Genomic DNA, 23,413 nt, shown 5'->3' on the forward strand with positions numbered 1-23,413 from the left:
ACTTTTTGACAGTTAAACTTTAAAAATATATATATATATATATATATATTTAAGATACTGTAGACTGCCATTGAAGTCTTTTATGCCTTATCAAGAAATCCTCTAACATTGGATCAAAAAAGAAATCCTCTAACATGAGATTTTTTTTGTTTTGTTGAAACCGAGAGTTTTAACGAGTTAAATGGCATCTTAGTAATTACGCTCAAATTTTCACACTTTAATTTCAGACCCAACCTTCTTTCTTCTCTTGGTTTTTTTTATTACTTTTTTTTGGAACTCATCTTATATTTCTGGTTGAATACTTGAACAAATTTTGTTGGCCCTTATACTTACAATAGTGAATAATTGTGGTTGAGAGTGCATTGAACAAACGATGCTGGAACAATTGATTGATTAGTGCCAGTTGAGAATTCGTTAATCAGAGACTTGAGAATCTATTGGACTCTACAGTTACTGCATAAGTGATTATTGCAGCTACTTCTGCAACGACACTGTTAAGGTCTATAAAATAGAAAAGAGCATGATTCTCAGAAAAAAAAAAAAAAAAATTAGAAAAGAGCAGCAGTTTTATGTAAAAGTTAAAGTTAGCTTTGCATGAAAATAATTATTTATTGTGTACTCGTATGACACACGTTAGCAAAATCTATTTATTAATTTCTTTCTTCAAAAATGTACATTAGCAAAATTCAGTGTGGATGTCTTTTTTCTTTTTTTCTTTTTTTTGTAAAACTATTGGTGCGAAAGCCTACCTTTATTTTAGGCCCTGTTTGGTTGGGGAGAAAAAGAAGGAGAGAAAAGTAGGGTAGAAATAGAATTTTCTTTGTTTGGTACAGGAGAAAAAACAAGAGAAAGAAAATAGTTTGGAAAATAATTCCTCTTGGTCCACATAATTTTTTCCTTCTAATTTAAGAGGAAAACTGAGGAAAAAAAATGATGTGGATAATAAATTATATAAATATTCTCATCTTTATTAAACTCACCTATTTTTCACTTTTTCATTTTTTCACATAATAGTCAATTTAAACACTTTTTCACCATTTCAACCAAACACACGTGATGAAAAATCAAAACTTTTCTATGCTCTTAATTTTCCATCTTTTCACTAATTTTTAATCCTCCCACTTTTCACTAATTGCCTCATTGCCCAAATGTCTTTTGAGTCTTCAACGATTTGACTCTGCCGGACAACCTATTAATTCATGTTTATATTACACTCTTAAAAATCTTTCATTGTAGTCCCTACACATCTGACACTTATGTACGTGAAAAGAAGCAATGTGACATGAACGAACTAGAAGGCCAAAGCTAACACCTTTGGTTTGTTTGTTTGTTTTTATTTTTTTTATTTTATGAAATTGACTAATGCAAGTATAAGCTCATTCATAATTAATTTTTGTAGAAGGAGGTTCACTCTAATCTGAAAGATGATAGTTTCTAAAAAAAAGTGTGCGGTTAAGGGCATATATTAACTATTTATTTTGAAAAAAATTTATAAAAAATTAAAAAAAATTGTCAAAATAATTAATTATTTCTTTATTTTTTTTATAAAATTTTTTAAAAATAACTTACTAATATATGCCCTAAAAAGGTACACGGTAATAAATTAAAAAAAAAAAAAAATTTGTGCCCGTTATCAGCAATATATTTTATATTTTTTCTTACAAAAGTTTTTGTCTTTATTTGCCTTTATGTCAAATTTTTCAACTTTTTAACCACGGGTTGTTTTTGGCTTTTTTTCTAACAGTTTCTTTTGTTCTTTTTCCCCTTGACAAGCACTGAACCGGCGCTTGTTAACAAATCCCAAAAAGGAATGCAAGTTACTCTTGAGTCTTGTCAATATCAGGTGTGAACTGGTGACATCTTTTCCAACATAATATGACTATTGAAGACTCTCTCAAATAGTGAAGCACATTAGCAGTCATCTTTAAAAAGCTATGCGACAGTAACAATTCAAGGAACAGACATGTGAAAGTCATAAAACCTAAGTCGTACATTTATCATTTATGCGAGAAGCTTTTTCATTGATGAGCATGTGAGCAGTTTTTATTTTATTATCAGTAATTGAGAAAATCATATTCTCTAAGGCTGTGTTTGGTTTATGTAAAATATTTTTTGAAAAATAAGTATTTTTTAGAAATGCTATTTTCGGAAAAGAAAAATATTTTCAAGTGTTTGGTTGTATTCTGAAAAAATGCTTTGGAAAATATTTTCTAGTGTTTGGTTGTGTTGCTGAAAATAATATAGAAAACATATTTTATTCTTGTTCCTCACATTTTCTCAGCTTTCAAACAAATATATAATCCCATTTCTTAACAGATAAACACAGAAACAAAACCCAACAAAAAAAAAAATTCATCAAATCCGGTCAAATTCATCAAAACCCAACCATTTCTCAATTGCAATCTCAGTGCGATCGGTGCCGTCTCGGTGCGATCTCGGCGAAGTCGAATGCGTGATCTGGGCTCTGGGTTCGCCGGCGAAGTCGAAGGGTGCGATTTGAAGTCAAAGTCGAACGGCGAAGTCGCAGGGTGCGAAGTCGAAGGGCTCTGGGTTCGCCGGCGAAGTCGAAGGTTGCGATTTGGGTGCGATTCGAAGGCGAAGTCGAACGGCGAAGTCGAAGGGTGCGATTCAAAGTCGAAGTCGAAGGGCTCTGGGCTCTGGGTTCGATCTCTCTCTGGGTGCGATCTCTCTGGCCGGAGCTTGGCTGACCGGAGGGGTGTGCTCTCTCCCTCTCTCTTCTTCCTCTATCTCACTCTCACTCAGCTCTCTCTCTCTATTTTCCGGAAAATGGTATTTAAAGGTAAAATAAAAATGGAAATCATTTTACACCCCAACACATGATCAACTGAAAACCATTTCCGGAAAATTTATTTTCCATGCGCAACCAAACACCCACATTTACGGAAAAACATTTCTAGAAGTGATTTTCACCCAAAACAAACATAGCCTAAGTAAAAGATTTGGCGGTCGACATTCAAAATTGGCCCAGAGCCCCATAGAGCTATCCACCACGCATGTCAATCAAATCTTTTTTTTTAGTAGTTGTAGTGCCTTAAATCGTGCTTCATTCAATCGTTTCAATTAATGGGACAATACATTTTAACCAATCAAGAAATGGAGGCAAAGTACATCACAATTCATCAAATCTTCTACAGCCGAATAGATCTGAATCCGAGAATATTGAAAAAGTGAGATGGGCATGGCTGCCAGAGATGATTAGCGTGACCAGTAAAATCTAACTGAAACACACACAGTTAGGGAGCTGTTCAAAGCGAACGAGGGTGGTATTGTGTTACAGTGCGGATCTGTATGTTAGTATATGGTTCTGCCTCTATAGGGTTAGTACAGGCCTTAAGTCACATGGCTCTTATACTAGCCAAAATGTACATTTGGGCTTTTTGGGTATCTGATCCAATATTGGGTTTTGCAAGCAAATTTTGCTGTCTGCTTTATTTTTTACTTTTTGAATTTTCCTTCTAATTCTACTTTATAAAATCATAAGATATTTACCTTAACCAAATTAGCCAATGATCTTTGGGGGTCAGGCATGTGGTCAGGTTGGGCTAAGTACTTAAGCTTAGGTCAACACTACTGTACCATTTGTTTCAACTTTCAAACTATTTTGGTACATAACAACAGTTTTCAATTTTTTTTAAAATACGTGTAAGTGAAAAGGTATATGAAAATATGTATAATGTTATTTAAAAACTAAAAATATGTGTTTGAACATATGTACTAAAGAGGCCTTTAATTGCTTATAATGGTCCCCATTTCTAAATTATGAAACAAAATTTAACTGTTTTTATTTTCTTTTCAATTGATTTTTCCATTTGTTTTTCGGACCTCTATATATATATATATATATGTTATCTACAAGTTTTCCATTTGTCACTTACTTGTGAAATGTTCTCTCTACATTTTACTTGAAATTGAGAGCATCGTTATTTCTCAAAAACAAGTGTTTTGGAGGAACTTTTTTTATTTATTAACATAGTGATGAGTTGGATGAAGTAAGTATGTTGAATTTATAACCGATAACTACAATATGTTGTTCTTTTATCACATCAAAATAGGATATGATATCTTATAATTTGATTAAAGTACACTTTTGGCCCGTCATGTTTGATTTCATTTTCAAATTGATTCTATCATTCATTTATGTTAGTATTATGGTGACGCCTAGAATTATATATATTTTTTGTTTGAGAAGAATGCTTAGAATTATATTGGTGACATATTTTAATAGACGTCATTGACTCACTTATCTGACACTCAGCGATAAGATTATTAACAGAAACAAGCAAAACCAATATAAAAATGAAATCAAACATAAAGAACCAAAATGAAAAATTTTGAAATATAAATGATAAAAATAAAAACAATCCTAAACTTTAATGAACAAAAATATTTTTTAATTTTTATAATTTTGCTGCAAATTACTAATTATTCCGATTGGGCTCTTCTCCAGTAGAAAGTAAAACTTTGAACAAAATACATTTTGGGCCCAAAAGGCTAGGCCCATATCCCATTTTGCCCTATTAAAATACGAATTGAACTCATGATTGGTGGTGGACCCATGGGCTTTATCCTAAGCCACAAGCACGCACAGATAAATCATAAATACAAGTAGAAAAGGCGCGCCTTCTTGTCATCCACACACAATTTGGTTTTTTTCTTTTTTTTTTTGCCGAAATCAGAAATTGTTCATACTATGTATTTCTTTCACGCTAAACTAAACTAAACAAACATTTATGTTTTTTTTTTTTTTTTTTTCCATTTCAATCTTCGGATTTCATATTCCCCATATGAAATTGTACCTACGTAGTACGAAATGTCGTCCCTGTGTTCCTCGTTTCGAATTCTGGCACCTCTTTGGTCCCACAATTTACTCCATTGCAAGAGAAATATTAGCTTCGTTACAACAACGGCCATGTCCTCCTCTACCAGCGACAATTCTGTTCCTATTCCCAAACAAACTCAGGTACATAAACACACACACACACACTCACTCTCTCTCTTTCTTTGAGTTCATGCAAATACTTGTTTCAATTTAGAATAATATATTTTGTTCACTTTTTAATGTTGTTTTATATAATTGTGGTACAGTTACGTTATGATCCCTCGGAAGAGCTATTCGGACTCGATGTCGCTCCGAAGCCTAGGTTTAAAATGCTTTCATAGACTGCCGTTTATTTGTTCTTTAGAGCCTACTTTGTTTTTGTTATTTTTGATAATAGAGCTTACTTTTTTACTTAATGGTTGTTCAAGGAAAATGGTCAAAGGAAGACCAAAAATTACATGAGTAGAGCTGTAGAAGTAGTGAAAAAGTACATGTTAATTAGGGTAGTAATGTAGAGTTTGACTTTAGATAGAATAGAATAGAGGAAAATAACACATGTAACTGACTCTGACTAATCTGTTGAGGATTCATAGCTAACCCAAAAATTTGGAACTAAGACTTTGTTGTTGTTGTTGTTGTAATTAATTGTTCAAGGAAATTTATAATTTTTTTTTATAGTAATAAATGTCTAAAAAAAGGAATGATATATGAAAATTGTTAGATCTTGTCCATTGTGTTACGGTTTCTGAATAATGGTATTGTGCATAGTTTTTTTTTTTTTTTTTAATCGACTTTTAACCCCAAGGGTAGAAAAGTCAAATTTCATTTATCCTGCGCGGCGGGGGAGGGTGGTGGAACTAAAACATTGGTTTGTATGTTTTCTTAGACAAGAAAATGGAGCAACCATTGTATAACTGATTAACATTGTTCTAGGCATTTCTACACAGTATAAACTGCACATTTGTCTTAAGTTGCAGCTTTTAGCCTTTCATTGCATGCTGAGAAGCAAAAAGGGTTTTAATTAATTTGGTGTGATTAGCCATGGTTTTTCCTTTTGTTTCAGCCATATCTATCTCTGTTGGCTTTTGGATGATTGACAGCTAATTTCTCAAATTTAATTTCAGGAATGATAGTTCTGGTACTCCCAAACCACAGTCCTGGTATGGTCCAAATGGGCTGTACATTAGAGAACTACCCTGCCCAAGTTGCCGGGGTAGAGGTTATACTCCCTGTACAGAATGTGGAATAGAGAGAGCCAGATTAGATTGTTTACAATGTAATGGGAAGGTATATGCTCTTGCAGCCATATATGATAAGTCAAATTGGATATGAAAATGGGAGAGTGACTTGCTTGCACACTTTAATGCTCATTGAAGAATGTGAACAGAGTACTTATTGAAATTTAATGATAAAACTGAATCATTGTTTGTGAGTATTTCTTGTATATGATGTTTCTTTAAGGGTCCTCGGAGAGGTATGAATATGTTACTAACGTTCGACATCTCTGCATGAATGTGGCTATTTTCAATAATTGAACCTGATAAATATAAGTTGCAGTTGTACAATACTGTTTCTTTTTTTCTAATGAAAAATTAGCAATGCAGATTCACACCTCTAAGCATCTTTCCTTCAAACCAACTCACTAACATTCACCTTACAAAAGACCACATTTGTAGAACATTATTACTAAATTTTTTCCAGCTCTAACAAAAACTTGGGGAAATTAAAAACCATTATCAGTTTTTTCATAAAATCAAACTTGCATACTTCTGGTTGATCAAGGGAATTACAACCCTGTTTTGGGTTTTGAATGTAAGGGCTGGACAGCCTTAAAGTTTTACTAATTTATTAGGGTATCGTAATGGTTTTATGCTGTTGCATATCATCATGAGACAACCCAAAACTGTTCTTCTCCCTTGCATTAATACATTCCACACTCATGCTGCATATTGGACACTCTTGCTTCTCGTATTTTTCATAAAAATTTCCAGTATGTCTAATATTTTCTTCTCTTTTATGAGGTAACTTATAAGGGATGAAATAAATGTGTGTGTGTTATTTTACTTTGAATTTTTGTTTGATGTTCTTGATGAAATTGCTGATGTGTTTCTTGCTGGGTTTGTACCAATTATTTGTTATGATTATGAAGCAGTGGGACATTGGTCTCATGGTAACAGAATACTTCTTTATCATTCCACTAATTTCTTTGTTTCCATTGGCAACAGGGTATAATGACATGTCAACAGTGTTTAGGAGATTGCGTCATATGGGAAGAGTCGATTGATGAGCAACCATGGGAGAAAGCTCGCTCAACGTAACTTTTTCACATCCTGTTTTCATTTTACCCTCCCTTTATTTTATCAAATTCATATTTCCCCAAATCTTGATGTCTCTTGTTTTCAGTGTGTGTATTATAATCTATCACCACTAACTTTCTAATCTGGTCACTCACTGTTAATGAAAAACCAATTGCTTACTCGCACATGTTTCTAAAGAACTGTTTTTACTTACTTCATTATAAATGATATTTTATACTTGTATGTAACTTATGTGCAAACACAAATAATCTAAACATTCATATGCAGGCACTAGAACCTTACTTTTTTAACTGCCACTTTCGTTTCTCTTCAAGCTTTATGCTGTTTTTATGTAGATCTATTAATGGACTGTAATCTAATATGATTCCTTTGAGGCTCTGACATTTTGCAAGAATCTTTTGTATGTCATGTGCATTTTAGTACTTGATTTAGCAGGAGCTATTGCAATTTACATATAAAAAGATGGGATTGTGATCATTGGCGGAGCTAGAAATTTTTCTTTTGGGGGGGGGGGGGCGGCGCTGGCCAAGACTAAATGATTATAATGATTCACAAGATATATGTCTGTGTGTGTGTGTATGATCCACTTGTCACTGCACTAATGAATTTTCAAACTTCAATTTCAAGATTTGCTTCTCTAAATGTCAAACACAAAGACAAATTTGTTAGTTTTGGCATGTGTATGAGATTTTTCAAATAAGATTAGTGGTACTATACATTGGACTACAAAGATTTATGCATCTAATCTAGCACTAGATGTGTTTGTCATACCAAATCTTACCTAAATATGGTTGTTTGAGTATGTTAGTATGAAATAATAGATAAAAATAATGAATATAGACTATCAATTGGATTAATAAATAGAAGGAAGAGCAAAAAAAATTAACTGTAAAATAAATAAATAGAAATTGAAGTTAGATAGAAATGTATAGAAATTGAGATAAAATAGAAATGAAAAATGAGAAGAAGAAATGGAGGAGTAGAGAGATTAAAGAGAGCTATTGTGATGAGGTAGGTGGCCGGAAAGTAGAACATTGGAAAATGCAATTGAAAAGGCGAAGTAATAAGCTTCTATAAAAGAAGCTACAGCCCAATTGTAAAACTTATAAAAGTTGGGCTTGTGTGATGACATGTTGGGGGAGGAGATATGGAGAAAGACTAACAAAAGGTCAAAATAGTCAGTTTCATTTGGAGGGGCCAGCTTTTACAGAAATTGTTTTGGAACTATTTTTTACCAGCTATAAAAAAAATTTGAACATTTTTGCCACAGTATAATGTGGCTCCACCCCTGCTTGTGATACTGGATGACAAGGTGTGCTTCAAAGCTATTTTGAGTCCCTACTTTAAACAATGGGTCATATGCTCCAATCCATGCTCTAAATCTAAGCATATTTTTATTCCTCTACAATTCACTTGTTGAAGGTTCTATATCATGTTTATGCCCTTGTAAAAGAAGTTTGATCCAAATTTGTTGCTAATTAGTATTGTTATAAAGCTCCTTTTTGATGATACAGAATAGTTTATAAGTGTTCTTGGTTTTGCTTGTATATCTCAAATGTTTTATTTATTTATTTTTATTTAATGATACAGAAAGATTATAAATTTTCTCTTTTTAATCTTTTTTCCTCCCCAGTTCTCCACTCAAGGTAAAAGAAGATGATGAAGTTGACAATTTGGATATAAAGTTGGGCATGAAGAAGAAATCAAAGCGTGTTTACCAATCACTTCGTCCTGAAGTTGGACTTAAAATTAGCCGATCGCTGAAAGTTAGTTGGATGCTTCAACCTTATCTGATGTCTTGTGTATACAAAACATGACATGCATATGTTATATATTGCATATTGATGTGGTATCAGATACTATGCATGAGCACATAGAATCATAGTTATCTTAATTATGTTGAAATGTCTTAAATTTTTAAGTATGACTGAAACCATAAGTTTATTATCCTCCTTGTTTCTAGCCATTATTGCGTGGTTGTGGATTTTGAGTACTTCCCGATTACTTAGGCCAGCATCCAATTGGGCATTTTGAATGTTATGGGTGATTATATATTTGAGTAACAATCAAGGATCTTTGATTTTACAATTCCTTGTGAGTTTAAGACTTGTGAGAGTTGTAGAGAAATTGTATGCTATCTCCCTTTCAAAGTGGATGGAGATTCTAACATGCCATGCAATTGAAGTTTCATGTATATAACATCTACCGTAATTTTCATAAACTAGGGTTGCTATCATTTCTTGTGATGATGCTAGGTCTTGCACACATGTACCGTTTGCATGTGATCATCATCATATATTTTTTTAGTTAATTGTGATAGATTTTGATCAGATCATGAATTTAATCTTCTTGGTTTAGTTGGATGATTGCAGAGTCTCAATGCCAAAACAGGTATATTTAGCAAGAGAATGAGGATTATCCATCGCAATCCTACACTTCAAGCACAAAGAGTGGCTGCAATTAAGGTATTCAAATGTTTTTATTCACAACCCTTTGAGTTTTCATAGTTTCAGATATCGTATTAGATGATGGTTTAACATGAATGTTGCAGTGCTTCATTATAAATTGAAAATTTTATAATGCATTCCAATAGAGGACTGGACTTTCATGATCTACAAGAAAGAATCAAAGGAAAATAATTCTTCCATAGACTTCTTCTTTTGATAATTTAAGTAGGGCATGATAACTTTGTCCCATGAGGCCTTCCCAGGACGAGATAATTGTGTGCTGTTGTATCTATATCTAGGATTATAACTTAAAGTTGAAGTGGATGATCTACAACATCATCATGTGGCTCATAAGTTAAAGGTTAGATCTAAAGCAGTAACTGTGAAACACTGGATTCCATTCCAGAGCCAAATAATTTGACCTTTAAGCTGGGCAATGTACATGCATATGTTATATAAACATGCTTTTGCAAATTCAGTGTATAATCTGTATAAAGCAAAGGTTACATGTCAACTACATAGACACGTGGTTTATTTACATTCTTTTGGTGATCAGGAAGGGAAGTTCATTGAACCTTCAATTTCCAACATGGTTGACATTTGAAAATCACTGCTATGATAATATCAAATTTTATATGAATGTAGAAAGCCAAAGGAACTGCTGCAGCTCGAAGGCGTGCTTCTGAAGCTTTAAAAGCTTTCTTTAGTGATCCAGAAAACCGTCGCAAGAGGAGCATTGCCATGAAAGGTCTGTGCTTATACAATGAAGTTTACTGCTGGGCCAAATTTGTATATTTTGACTTCATTTTTATGAACTACTTGTTACTGATGTAATGTTGCAATAGTCTCATCATTTGGTGTATTACTCATTTACTTGGAATTCTGATCCCTTGGTCCTCAATGTATTTTCTGTTTTCGTCCTTCGTCCATGTAATGGTATTCCATATAGGGTGAAAAGTCACATAGTTTGCATAAAATAATAGTAATATGGAAATTGTTTCAATCTAAATTTGGCTTAAGATCTTATGCTTCTTTTTTCCTTCATCGATTGGTAGCTGAAACTCCCCTCTCTCCCCCCCACCCCCTTCTCTTTTTTCCCCAATTCTCACCACCCATCAAAAGACAACCAGGGGGCTACGACTATTGTTAGAGCTAATACAAATATATAACTAATACTTCACTTCATAAAGGCCTCTGTGGCCCTCAAAAAGTATGAGAAAATGTGCGAATCAAAAACAATAAAGGAAAGAAAAAAAAAAGAAAAGAAAAGGAAGAAGTTTATGGACTGGATAATAACTGATAATTTCTAGTGTACCTTTCATTACAGCTAGGCTTTGGATGATTGGCCTAGGTTATTATCGACTTTGTTGTATTGACATAAATCCATTTTCACGTCTGATGCAGGAGTAAAATTTTACTGCAGAAACTGTGGACGTGAGGGACACAGGAGACACTACTGTCCAGAACTCAAGGATAGTTTGATAGGTAGACAGTTTATGTGTCGGTTATGTGGAGAAAAGGGCCACAACAGAAGAACCTGCCAAAATTCAATGTCCAGCAATCATGGGAATGCAGTTACGAGGAACCATCTTTGCAGAATATGTCGTCAAAGTGGTCACAATTGCAGGACTTGCCCTCAAGTGACTGGGGTAAAGTTGAGTGGTACTCATGCCAAAAGACACTTTCCTACAGGAAGCAGAACATGCTCTATGTGCCAAGAAAAAGGACACAATATTAGGACATGCCCTCAGAGAAATATAAATCCCTTGATGATTAATCCTCAGTTTGAAGAAGGAAAGCAAAATAAGCAATGAACTGTTTCAAGGACCAAAGCATCTTTAATAAATTTGTATGGGAAACAGTAGACAGAATTGGGAAAGGTTGCTCTTACACTCAGGTCACTGATTGCCACCACCAGTATGTTTTATTAAACTCATTGATGCCATTTGAGGTGCAAATGTTTGGTTGATCATCATTCTGTAGCAAATTGAAAATTACAGAGCTCTTAAGGCCTCTCTTCTAATTTTGTATTCCAATTTCTGTTGTGATTCTCAGACAGAAATCAGATTTTCTGTTATTTACAAGATCAAAAAGAAGGTACTGCATTATTTCCTTTTTTACCTAGGAGGTGGACATTCTAGGAATCTCTTAGAAAGTGAAAATGGATGGAGATGGGAGTCCAAAGACTCCAAACCGCCACAACCCCTTCCCTCCAATGAAAAGGGTATATGGTGTAATATGCATATGTAATATCTTTCTCACATAGGGGTGGATTCTTGTTCGTGGAGTCCATATCTATGTGAGGCGAGCATTACATATATCCGTTACACCATATAAATTTTCCCTCCTATGGGTCAACTATTTTGTAAATGATAAATAGCTTAATGAAATGCCTCTCTATTATTTAGTTCAAATAATTATGAATAATCTATTATTCCTTCTTCAAACTATAAGGGAGATGAATGTCTTATTTTGAATTAGAGAGGAGGTGAATACAATCTTGGAGGTTAGTGCAATCTAATAAATTTGATTTATAATCAATGGTATATTTTGTAAAGTTGTAATTAAACATTGAATTTCTAAAACTATCATGACATGTGAAACACAAATAACATAAATGGATGCAATATAATTTAATGACTAATTAACCTGTATATAATCCCATACAATTATAACTCATGTTGATACATTGACATTATTAAATTTTTTCGGCTAAATACTATTTTTATGATACTTTATAGTTAAAAACATATTCATATTTTACTATATATACTTTTGTCACTTCAAAATTTATGAAAACTTATTTTAGATTATCATTATTATTCTCTCTTAAATAAAACTTTATTATGCATGTTACTACTTAATAACCCATATCATAATTATTGATAGTGATTTTAATTTTATTTTATGCATTTTTCAATAAAAAATTAAAAAAAAAAGAAAAAAAAAGCGAAAACTCTTTATCAATCGGATGGAATTGAGCAAGACAAAAACAACTTTTATATTAAAAAAAATCTAATAACACAAAATGATTCATAATTTTTGATATTATATGTTATGATTATAAATGCACAATAAAAATTGTGTTAATAATGAGTTCCTATATATATATATATATAAATTGCTCCAAATTAAGAAGAAAATTTTGGAAATTTTGGTATTGCTAAGCTATCTTTTCTTAATTTGGCAAAAATATTGTTATACTTGATTATGTTTATCTCTTTACTTTTTAGTTTTTACCTAATTCCCATGCCCAAAAAAAAGAAGAAGAAGGTTGTCTAGGCAAATTGGAAATCTCCTTATTATATCTTCAGGGAAACAAAAAGGTCAAAAAGAAAGGCGGTTGTTGCTGTATAATTAGAACAAAACGGCGTCGTTAAAGGAATTTAGCTCAATTAAAAAAGTCAAATCTACGTGCATCACAATCCGCCGGAAACTCTGACCTCGATCTCTCGCTCTCCTCCCCTAATCCAAACACACACGCTCTCTCTCTCTCTCTCTCTCTCTCTCTCTATTTATCCCTTTCTCTCTCTACAATCCTAGGGTTTCGGACTCGATCAAAGCTCAGCCATGGCGATGCAAGCCGGCATGGGATTATCTCGGATCCTCATCCTTCTCGGTGCAGGTACTCTCTCTCTCTCTCTCTTCGTTCTTGAAAAAAACTCTCTCTGTGTGAGCTATTTCGATCTGTGTGTGATTCTTTGGCTTTTGTTTTTGCAGGATATACTGGCACAATCCTGGTTAAAAACGGTAAATTCTCGGATTTGCTTGGCGAACTTCAGGTATTCTTTTTTTATTGAATAATGTTTATATTATAATTTTCTGAGTTGAATAAGCTACATGATTTATTTGAAATTTTTAGAAGAAAAAAAGATTGTAAATTTTTTTTTTTAGTGAATATGTTTATGCTTTTATTGATTTTGTGAAACTATTGGAAATTAAAATAATATAATTTTCTGAGTTGAAAATAAAAATTCTTAATTTCTTTGTATTGACAGTCGTTGGTGAAGGGATTAGAGAAGTCTGGGGAGCAATCGGATGCTGATTATTCCGATGCCATTGCCGCGCAGGTAATTTCAAAAGTTTTAATAAAACAGTGAAGCAGTTTTTAAATTTTCAATCAGTTATATAGGAATTGAGATTATGGGTGCGTTTGCATAAGTTGTTGGAAAACTGTGTTTTGAGCTATGAGGAGTTGTGGTTGCAAAACAGAGTTTTGGGTTTTAAAAACGATCTTTTAATCTCCCAATACGCCTAATCAAATGGACCCTATACGGTGTAATAAATCTGTAGTTATGGGATTTTGTAGGTGCGGCGATTGGCAACTGAGGTTCGACAACTAGCCTCAGCGAGGCAGATTACTGTTCTGAATGGAAATAATGGCGGCCAAAGTACGAACAATTGCTTATTATTGTGTTGTAGTCTAGGATTAATGATTATAACCCCCTTTTTTTGGCATATAACCATGTGATTGTGTAGTACAATATACATTTTCTTTTGTTATTATTAGTCGCAAAGTGAATTCTGGTTGGTTAATTTTTTGTGTAATTGTACCTGTCCTTTTTTGTTTGTCTATTTTTCCAGGTAACTTGACATCACTTTTAGTTCCAGCTGCTACCGTGGGGGCGTTGGGTTATGGCTACATGTGGTGGAAGGTATCTAGATGTGCTTATTAAAAATTTTGCATTTTTTTTAATCGAATTTGTTCACTTTTTTTGTAATGATTTTTTGAGACTGGTATATGTGATTTAGAGATATTAAATTTGTTTGTTACCCACATTTGTTTATGTTTAGGGTCTTTCTTTCTCGGATCTTATGTATGTGACAAAGCGTAATATGGCTACTGCTGTAATGAACTTGACAAAGCATCTGGAGAGTGTGTCAGAGGCTCTTGCTGTAAGTTTCTGTTTCACCGTTTGCAACTTCTTAGACTGATATAAAATCTCGAGACAAATTGCTCTGAATATATATTTGATTTTTGAAGAGGATCTGGCAACATAGATCATTTATAAAAAAAGAAAAAAAAAAAAAAAGAAGCAATGGTTAGATTTCATGGTGCTTATTTTACTAGAAATGGAGTTGATAGCTAGGAGGCATTGATCTTTGTTGATGAAAAAAATCTCAGTTGTTTGTGATATTTCTGTGGCTTTAAAAATAATCTTTATATTTCTGTTAATCTATAAATCTTTTTTTTGTTCAATTATAAACATTTTGAATCCTCATCAGACCAACATTTCTTTGCCAAATAGTTTGAATACTTTTGAAATAATATTTAGAAGGATATTTGTATTGACCATTTATGTTGTGGTTGACTTTGTTCACTCTCTGCTATATATTTATGTATATAAATAATTAAAAGGTGTGGTGATGGAGTTGCTGCTTTACCTCTTATGTTGGCAGCAAAGGGTCAAGAGCATCCTTGTTAGGCCAATGAGTTTTGGCTCAAATGGCACTTCCTCCTCTCAAAAATGTGGGTAGAGGGTGAGGAGTGACAGGGTTCAAAACTCATTGGTGTGTGTGTAACTTATCTATTAAAGAAAGAAAAAGAGCATCCTTGTTAGTAATGTACATATAGAGGAAAGCTAAGTTATTATTGAGTAAATTTAAATTTAATAAGTTAATGTTCATCTTTTAGATGAGTTTATTCTGTGATTTTCCTTAATACTTTTAATGTTTGTATACAAATTCTGATTTTGCATACAATTCTTCTGTTGGGCAGGCAACAAAGAGGCATTTGACACAGCGAATTGCAAACTTGGATGATAAAATGGAAAAGCAGAATGAGATGTCAAAGTTAATTAAGAGTGATGTATGTGCTATGAGGTTTTTATGAGTTTGTTATTCTTTGCTTCTAGAGTAAATAATATCGTTGAAAGTGCAATATAATATGGCGGGTCTTTTAGAGCTTTTTTCTGATATACTCATAAATAATGGGTAGTTATAACTAAGTTTCAGACATTGATGGGTTATTTAGGTATTATCTAATTTTTTTACTTTTAATATGTAGTATTTAGTTAGGATTGATGTCTGGTATCTTATACATTATACAATTTGAATAGCCCCATACTAATTCAAGTCATGCAAATCAGTTATCTGTACTTTCTATATATATATATATATATATATATATATATATCATGGATATTAGGTAATTGTCAAACATAATCAGTTTGATCCTATGGTTTTATTTACATTATCATTTTAAAACTTGTGTAACAGGTTGCTGAAGTTCAAAAATCTCTTTCTGACATTGGCTACGACTTGAATGACTTGCAGAGACTGGTGGAAGGTTTGGTGAGTTATTTTAATGAAAGTTGTCTAATTTTATTATATTGGTGGTGTCTGCAGTGGTGGTTCTTTTGTACTGTGTGTTGTTCTTTCCAACCTTTTACCCTGAAGCTTTCTCTCTTATGATTCCTTCTTTTGCCATTTGTTGCCGATTAAAGAAAAAAAAAGAAAAAAAGAAAAAAAGAGGAATGTTTTTCTGTTACCTTCCGTTTTCATGCAATGCAGAATGGGAGATATTGTAAAAATATTAAGTGGGCCTTTAGTCCCTTTCACATGTGTGTGCGCGCTTGTGAATTTTTTTTTTCCTTTTGGAATTGATTGTATGTTAACTTTCTTTGTTTCAGGATGGGAAGATATGTACATTGGAAGACAAGCAGGTAAGACTTTCTTTATCTCCTCTTGTAATACAAGAAGCAATATTTTAACAAATAAATAAGTTTCTATTGTATGCTATGACAGCAGCCACAATTTTCTGTATTTAAGTTGTATCCTAGCCTGGAAAAGTTAAGAGGTCCTAACTAGAAAGGGGAAAAAAGGGTCAAAAGGAATGAAGCCAAAATAAAAAGGTCATAAGGATTTATAATCTATATTGAAAAGTGAGATTTATATCAATAATTGGAGAGAAGATACCTGCCTATAGTGGTAATTTTATTTTTTGGATAAGTATATGCCTATAGTGGTAATTTTGTTGGGCGAAATTCTGTTTGATGGTAACTAGAGGAATTGGGGATAGGGGGGGTGTTTGTTTATTGGAAACCAGGTAATCCAGTTTTGGCAATAAAAGTTGTTTTGTTTGCTTAAAAATAATTAAAAGAAGTTTCGACATTGATGTGTTTCACCTTACGTGAAAAAAATAAAAACAAAACATCAATAACTGGGAATATTTAGGTAAGTTGAGTGATGTCTTGGTTCACGAGTGTCAGTTGTAGGTGTATTGCCATGGGTGCTTGAGATGTTTATAATTATGATTGGTTGTCTGAACTAACTGTTGTGAGGATAAATCACCTCTGATATATGACTTGCAATAAAAGTTTTTATATGCTAAAAATAATTAAAAGAAGTTGCAACAATGACTTTTTTTTAATAATTTTTTTTTTTAGTTTTTAATTTTTATTTTTAGTAAGATGTGTTTTGGATAATTTGACTGGTGACAAATTGATATTGCACTGATTAGCTAGACATGTTTCACCATACATGGAAAAAAATAAAAACAAATCATCAATAACTGGGAAAATTTAGGTTGATTAAAGGAAAGTTGAGTGATGTCTTAGTTTATGAGTGTCAGTTGCAGGTGTATTGCCATGGGTGCTTGAGATGTTTATAATTATGATTGGTTGTCTGAACTAACTGTTGTGAGGATAAATCAGATTTATCCTCTGATTTATATCTTGCAATAAAAGTTTTTATTTGCTAAAAATAATTAAAAGAAGTTGCAACAATGACTTTTTTAAATTTTTTTTATAAATTATAAATTTTTATTTTTAGTAAGACGTTTTGGATAATTTGACTGGTGACAAATTGATATTGCATTGATTAGCTAGACATGTTTCACCATACATGAAAAAAAAAAAAAAAAAATCATCAATAACTGGGAAAATTTAGGTTGATTAAAGGTAAGTAGAGTGATGTCTTAGTTTATGAGTGTCAGTTGCAGTTGTATTGTCATGGGTGCTTGATATATTTATAATTATGACAGGTTATCTGAACTTACTACTGTAAGGATAAATCACCTCTGATTTATGACTTGCAATGGTGTTGGCTGTTAATCTTGCAGTTGTATGTATCTTCTTGAGCAGGTGCTGACATAATTTTTTGGTGACAGGATATTGCAAATCTTGGTGTTCTGTACCTCTGCAACTTTGTTGATGGCAAAAAAGGGATAATGCCTGAAGTTCTGAAGGTTTGAACCTGTGGTTTTAAATATAGTTTGTAGTTAACTTTTAATGTCATGTCTCTTTTCTTTGAAAGAGGGGGGAGGGGTTTTTTGAGCTCTTGAAATAGTTAATACTTCAAATGTATCCATCTTAGTTGTAATAAATCAAATTGTATCTGGAGGTAACAATGGTCCTGGCACTGATGTTCATCCATGCCACACACTGAAGTGGCAGTGATGGCGTCTGATATTATCTCCTTGTTATTTGAAAGCACAAACAGTATTTGGTGGTTCTGGAATAATCTTTTTTTTTTTTTTTTAAATAAAATTTACTGGCATAATCAACAATATTGAATGTGCTAAAGAGTGCATCATTCTGTCTCTACTAGTGCATCATTCTGTCTCTACTATATTCTTAATTACATAATTGTAGTCTCATCTCTAGTGCTTTCTTATATGGCTGATCATTAGTTTAACTAATTGTTCAATATTTTGCAGGAGCAACTTAAAATTACTGGAAAATCTCGTACTTTACTCACATACCAGGAACCTCCAAGTTTGAAGGTTTTTTTTTTTCCTACGTACCTTTACTTTTTCTTCTGGTCGCTGAATTGGCAAAATAGAACTGATAAGATTGATTGATTCACATCCCCAACTAAGATCCAGTTGATTGTCATGTATTGCTTATACTGTAAATCCTCAATGTCTGTGTTATGTAATTATCTATAACTTGCATAAGTCAGGAAAGTTCTCACATGCTGACACTTTCCGTCATGTGTATATTTTTGGGCAAGGATTTATCCTTTTCCTACATTTAAAGGAGGTAGGCCTGATGAGTGTATCATTTGAATGAGTTTTTCAGAGTGGCATATCTTTTCCCATCATTTGTAGTCGATGGATCTGGCAAAGGCCTTATTTTGGTTCTCAAGGCCACTTCCATAACTAATTATTCTTGTTGTAACCCAAAAAGAAAGATTGATGGTCCTTTTCCACTTACTGTGGTGGCAAATGCTCTCCCTCTTCTCTCTCTCTCTCTCTCTCTCACAAATGCCTGCTTTTGTGTCCTCATATATATCGGGGTCTTATACTGCCATTTGATATTTAGGACTTTTTATGCTTAAGTAATTGATTGATGGTCCTTTTCCTCTTGCTGTGGTGGCAAGTGCTCTCTCTCTCTCTCTCTCTCTCTCTCTCTCTCTCTCTCTCTCTCTCAAATGCCTGCTTTTGAGTCCTCATATATTTTCAGTTGTGAAGTTCTGCAAACTTTTCAGGGCCTTATACTGCTGCTTGATACTTGGGAGTTTTTATGCTTAAGTAATTGATCATATATTTATATGTAACTTTTGGTAAAATGTGTTCCATTTGTTTTAACATTGCCACTTTATTTTTGCTTTCAGGGTCTTAAGGAGATTGCAGACTCCTTGTCTGGAAGCATTGATGGGCCAGGACCAGATGCTATTGTGCAAGAGGGTGGTCTTAGATTGGAAGACCAGTCAAGAACCCTGATGAGGTTTGAATTTAAATTTTCATCTCAAGTGCGTTTTTCTAGAGGATAGCATGTGCTTTCATATGCATTTAATCATTTTCTAGGAAACTGTGTCTTTTAAACCCCAATTTTGAGTATCCTACCTGTTTGAGTGGGTTTTAGGAATTGTCATAAATGTTTGACTTGTATGCAGTATGTGATTAAACTTTTAATGTCATTGATTTTATTTAGTGTAATATTCTGATGTAGGACAAATTAGGGATTTGTTGAATGTTTAGTTGTGGTGGGTTAGGAAAGAAAAAGAATTAGAGAGAAGTTAGGGCTGTGTGAACAGTCAAAGTGAACGGTAACCTTAAAAAGAAAGAAGAAAAAATAATGAGAAGAGAGGAGAAAGAAAAAATAAAGGCCAACTTGCCTAATGCTCAAAACACTCAATTTTATTAATCAACTCACTCCATGAATTACATTGAGCACAATATATATAAAGACTTACTTTGTACTAGTAGTACTAGGATTCCTACTATTTAAACCTAATAAATTAAATCAAAGCCCATATATAAAGACCCATAATTAAATAAGACTAATTAATAAAACCCATGACCTATAACTATGGCACATACCCAACAATTGTAAAATTACTAAAATACCCGACTCAAGAATAACCAAATAAAATATAAAAACTTAACTACCATGGACATGTTAAGTGTTTGGCCAATCAGAAAAGTGGAAAGGTAAAGGGTGATGACAGAAATGGAGAATTGGGATGATGAAATGTCAGTTGCTTCGAGGGTAACCCCCTCCAAAACAGAGCAAGGATTAAGGAAGAATAGAGAAGGGAGACTTGGTTGATTCTATGCTTATCCATTCTCATTCAACAATTTTGTTTATATACAATTACAATCAATCATGATCCTGCCAAGCACACACTGTCAAACCAGTAACTACTAACTGACTAACAACCTTCTAACTAACTCCCTTAACTGCCTCCACTTCTTCAGCACTAACTAACTACTTAACTACTACAATGAAATACAACACCAAGCATTACACCTTGCACATGCATTGCACATGGCTAAGTACATTACAACTATAGCACAGCTAAGCACACCACTAAGCACAACTCAGTCAGTATCCTAACAACACCTCCCCCCTTTAGAACATCTTGCCCACAAGATGAGGGAATTGCTTCTGAAGAAGAAACAAATCCTCCGAGGTAACATCATCTGCAGTCCCTCCTTGCCACTGGATGAGATGTTGGGTGATAGCCCTATTTTGAAGCTTGTGGGACCTGGTTTGAAGAATATCTACTGGCTCAAGTGTAATGATGCCTTGAGAATTCACTGATGGCAGCAAAGGCGTGGACACATTGTGCTGTCCCAACTTAGCCTTTAAACTGGAGACATGAAACACTGGGTGGATTGCAGAACCAGCAGGTAGATCCAACTTATAGGCAACCTCTCCAATTCTCTCAAGGACCTGGAAAGGGCCAAAGAACCTGGGAGAGAGCTTATGAGATGCCCAATAGGCCACTGACTGCTGCTTGTATGGTTGTAGTCTAAGGTACCCCCAATCACCAACACTGAATGCCCTCTCAGACCTATGGAGGTCACATTGCTACTTCATTCGAGCTTGTGTTTTCACCAAATTCTGTCTAAGCAAAGCAAGGATAAGCTGTCTTGACTGTAAAAGAGAATCCACAGCTGCCACTTGGGTTGTACTAGGTATATAATCCATCAAATGAGAGGAGGGGGAAAACCATAGACAGCCTCATATGGAGTTAACTTGGTAGCTGAATGGTAATTGGTGTTAAACCAGAATTTAGCTAAATACAACCAATCTAACCACTCAGTAGGCCTGTCTGCAGAAAAAGATCTCAAATACTGCTCCAAACACTTATTCACCACCTCAGTCTGCCCATCAGTTTGGGGATGATATGCTGAAGACATAGCTAGCTGAACCCCTTGTAGTTTGAATAGCTCTGTCCAGAACTTGGCAGTGAACACTTGATCTCTGTCAGAAACAATGGAAGCAGACATGCCATGCAATTTCAAGACATTTTGAGCAAACAAAGCAGCCACGTTAGCAGCAGAATAGGGATGGGATAATCCAATGAAATGAACATACTTAGTGAGCTTATCCACAACTACCATAACTGTATCCAACCTCTGTGAAGTAGGCAATCCATTGACAAAGTCCATACTAACAGCAGACGAAGGCCTAGTAGGAATTGGCAGGGGATGTAATAACCCAGCTGGTTTGCAAGTCTCATGCTTCGTTTGTTGGCAAACTCCACACTCCCTAATATGCTGTTTCAAGTCTGATTTCATTCCCACCCAAAAGAAGTCTTGTTTTAATCTATGGAAAGCCTTGAGGAAGCCAGAGTGTCCTCCTAGTGGGCTGTCATGGACCAGGTGAAGAACCTTAGGCTTTAGACTGCATTGTGGACCCAAATAGACCCTACCTTTATACAAAATCAACCCATTATGCAAGGAAAAGAACCTGGGACATGCTGAACCAGATTGTAGCTGCTGTAATAAGTGCTGCATCTCAGTGGAGAGTTGATGGCTAGCCTTCAATTCCTCAATCCAAGAAGGACATGGAAAGGAAATTAAAAACAAGGATGGAGAGTTAACAGAAGGATTTAGAGTAGCTGGATCCTCAGAAACAGAATCTGACCTCCTAGACAAGGCATCAGCTACCTTGTTCTCGCAAGCTTGTTTATACTCCACCACAAACAAATAACCCAACAATTTAGTCAACCATTTCTGCTAAGCAGGAGTAGCAATCCTTTGCTCCAAAATATATTTCAAGCTTTGTTGGTCAGTTTTTATAATGAATGGTCTGCCTAAGAGGTAGGGTTTCCACTTATGCACGGCAGTGACCAATGCTAACAGTTCTTTCTTTAACCATGTTATGATTCTGCCATTATATTCCTAATGAGAAAAAGTCAAAGATAAAACTCAAAAAATAAAATAAATAAATGATTTGATGCTTCTTCAAAGATATCTTTTGTATGTCTTTGTTACTTATCAAAAATCTTGTGTATGTCTTTGTTAATTGAGCTAAGGTGGTTGCCACTCATAATAAATCTATGTTTTAAACAACGGTTCATCACTGAGAGCAGAGGTACAAATAATTTACTGGTTCCAGTCTGCCTGGATTATGGACTAGATTATTCCTTAATATCTTATTGAATTATTGTAGGCTTCTATTTGTAGTGTTAGATTCATTGGTTATATTTTGGAATTTGGGACCAACAAGGCATTGGTATGATGGGGTAGATATGAATTAGCTATCCTGTTTATATTACAGATTATATTGGTTGGTAAGTCCAGAGCCCAATGGCATAAAAGCTACCATGCATGTACTTCATAGAGTTCTTGTTCTTATGTTATCCTTTGCAGAATTTGACATATTTGTTGTACAGCCTCTTATTCAATTGTGCTTACACCGCTTTGAACTTTGCAGGGCTCTTTCTACCAAGTGTTGATTTGAACATGCTAGACCATCATATGGTTCTTCATCCAGTACTTATTTGACATATGGTTCTTCATCATATGTTTCTTCATCCAGTTCTTCATCCAGCACATATGTTTTTTTTTTTCTTTAATATTTCTCATATTTTCTAGTACATCAAGGATAAATTTATATGAAGTCTAAGTAGTGTTGTGAAGTTTGTTTCTATATATCTCAGACACTATTAAAAGGCTGACTTGGGTCAGCTGAATCTATTATCTAAATGAGACTTGACCCCTCGTTTATACTCTTACAAATTTTCTCGTTTATACTCTTACAAATTTTATTACATAGGATTTACAAACTAACCTGTCAAGTTTTGAATATTACAAAAAAATAATTAAGAAATTTGTTTATTATATTATTGATGCGATACTTAGTAAGGTTTTTGCAATAAATTTGGAAGTAGTTTTAGCATTTTCCCATAAAATTTGTTAGATTTTTATGTTAGGCTTCAGATTTTTTTCCTGGCCAGCTTTTGTCTGCTTAAATAAATGATTGTAGAGTTTGCGATTTGTTTCTGGAAGGACTCTGCTCCAGTTTTGTATCAAGACTGGAAGATTAGGAGGTAGGATCTGTAAGAAGTCCAATAAAGCAGCAAGTGTAGGGACCAAAATTTTCTCAATTTATTTTCATAATTGTTAT

General features: G+C 33.9%; 2 protein-coding genes across 2 annotated transcripts; both read left to right on the forward strand.

The window, feature by feature from the left end:
* The first annotated feature begins 4,672 nt into the window (after positions 1-4,672).
* On the forward strand, positions 4,673-11,725 carry LOC115982891. The gene is made up of 8 exons (XM_031105636.1): positions 4,673-4,981; positions 5,107-5,162; positions 5,965-6,127; positions 7,066-7,154; positions 8,792-8,924; positions 9,531-9,623; positions 10,251-10,353; positions 11,010-11,725. The coding sequence occupies exons 1-8, from the start codon at positions 4,832-4,834 to the stop codon at positions 11,417-11,419; spliced, it is 1,197 nt and encodes a 398-aa protein (XP_030961496.1). The 5' UTR covers positions 4,673-4,831; the 3' UTR covers positions 11,420-11,725.
* A 1,243-nt stretch (positions 11,726-12,968) lies between these two features.
* Positions 12,969-23,035, forward strand: LOC115982892. The gene is made up of 13 exons (XM_031105637.1): positions 12,969-13,230; positions 13,326-13,387; positions 13,604-13,675; positions 13,915-13,996; positions 14,190-14,260; positions 14,400-14,501; positions 15,325-15,414; positions 15,825-15,899; positions 16,238-16,270; positions 17,716-17,793; positions 18,265-18,330; positions 19,164-19,276; positions 22,721-23,035. The coding sequence occupies exons 1-13, from the start codon at positions 13,176-13,178 to the stop codon at positions 22,740-22,742; spliced, it is 921 nt and encodes a 306-aa protein (XP_030961497.1). The 5' UTR covers positions 12,969-13,175; the 3' UTR covers positions 22,743-23,035.
* Positions 23,036-23,413: the final 378 nt, after the last annotated feature.

This window comes from Quercus lobata, chromosome 3, assembly GCF_001633185.2.
Source record: "Quercus lobata isolate SW786 chromosome 3, ValleyOak3.0 Primary Assembly, whole genome shotgun sequence".
Lineage (NCBI taxonomy): Eukaryota > Viridiplantae > Streptophyta > Magnoliopsida > Fagales > Fagaceae > Quercus > Quercus lobata.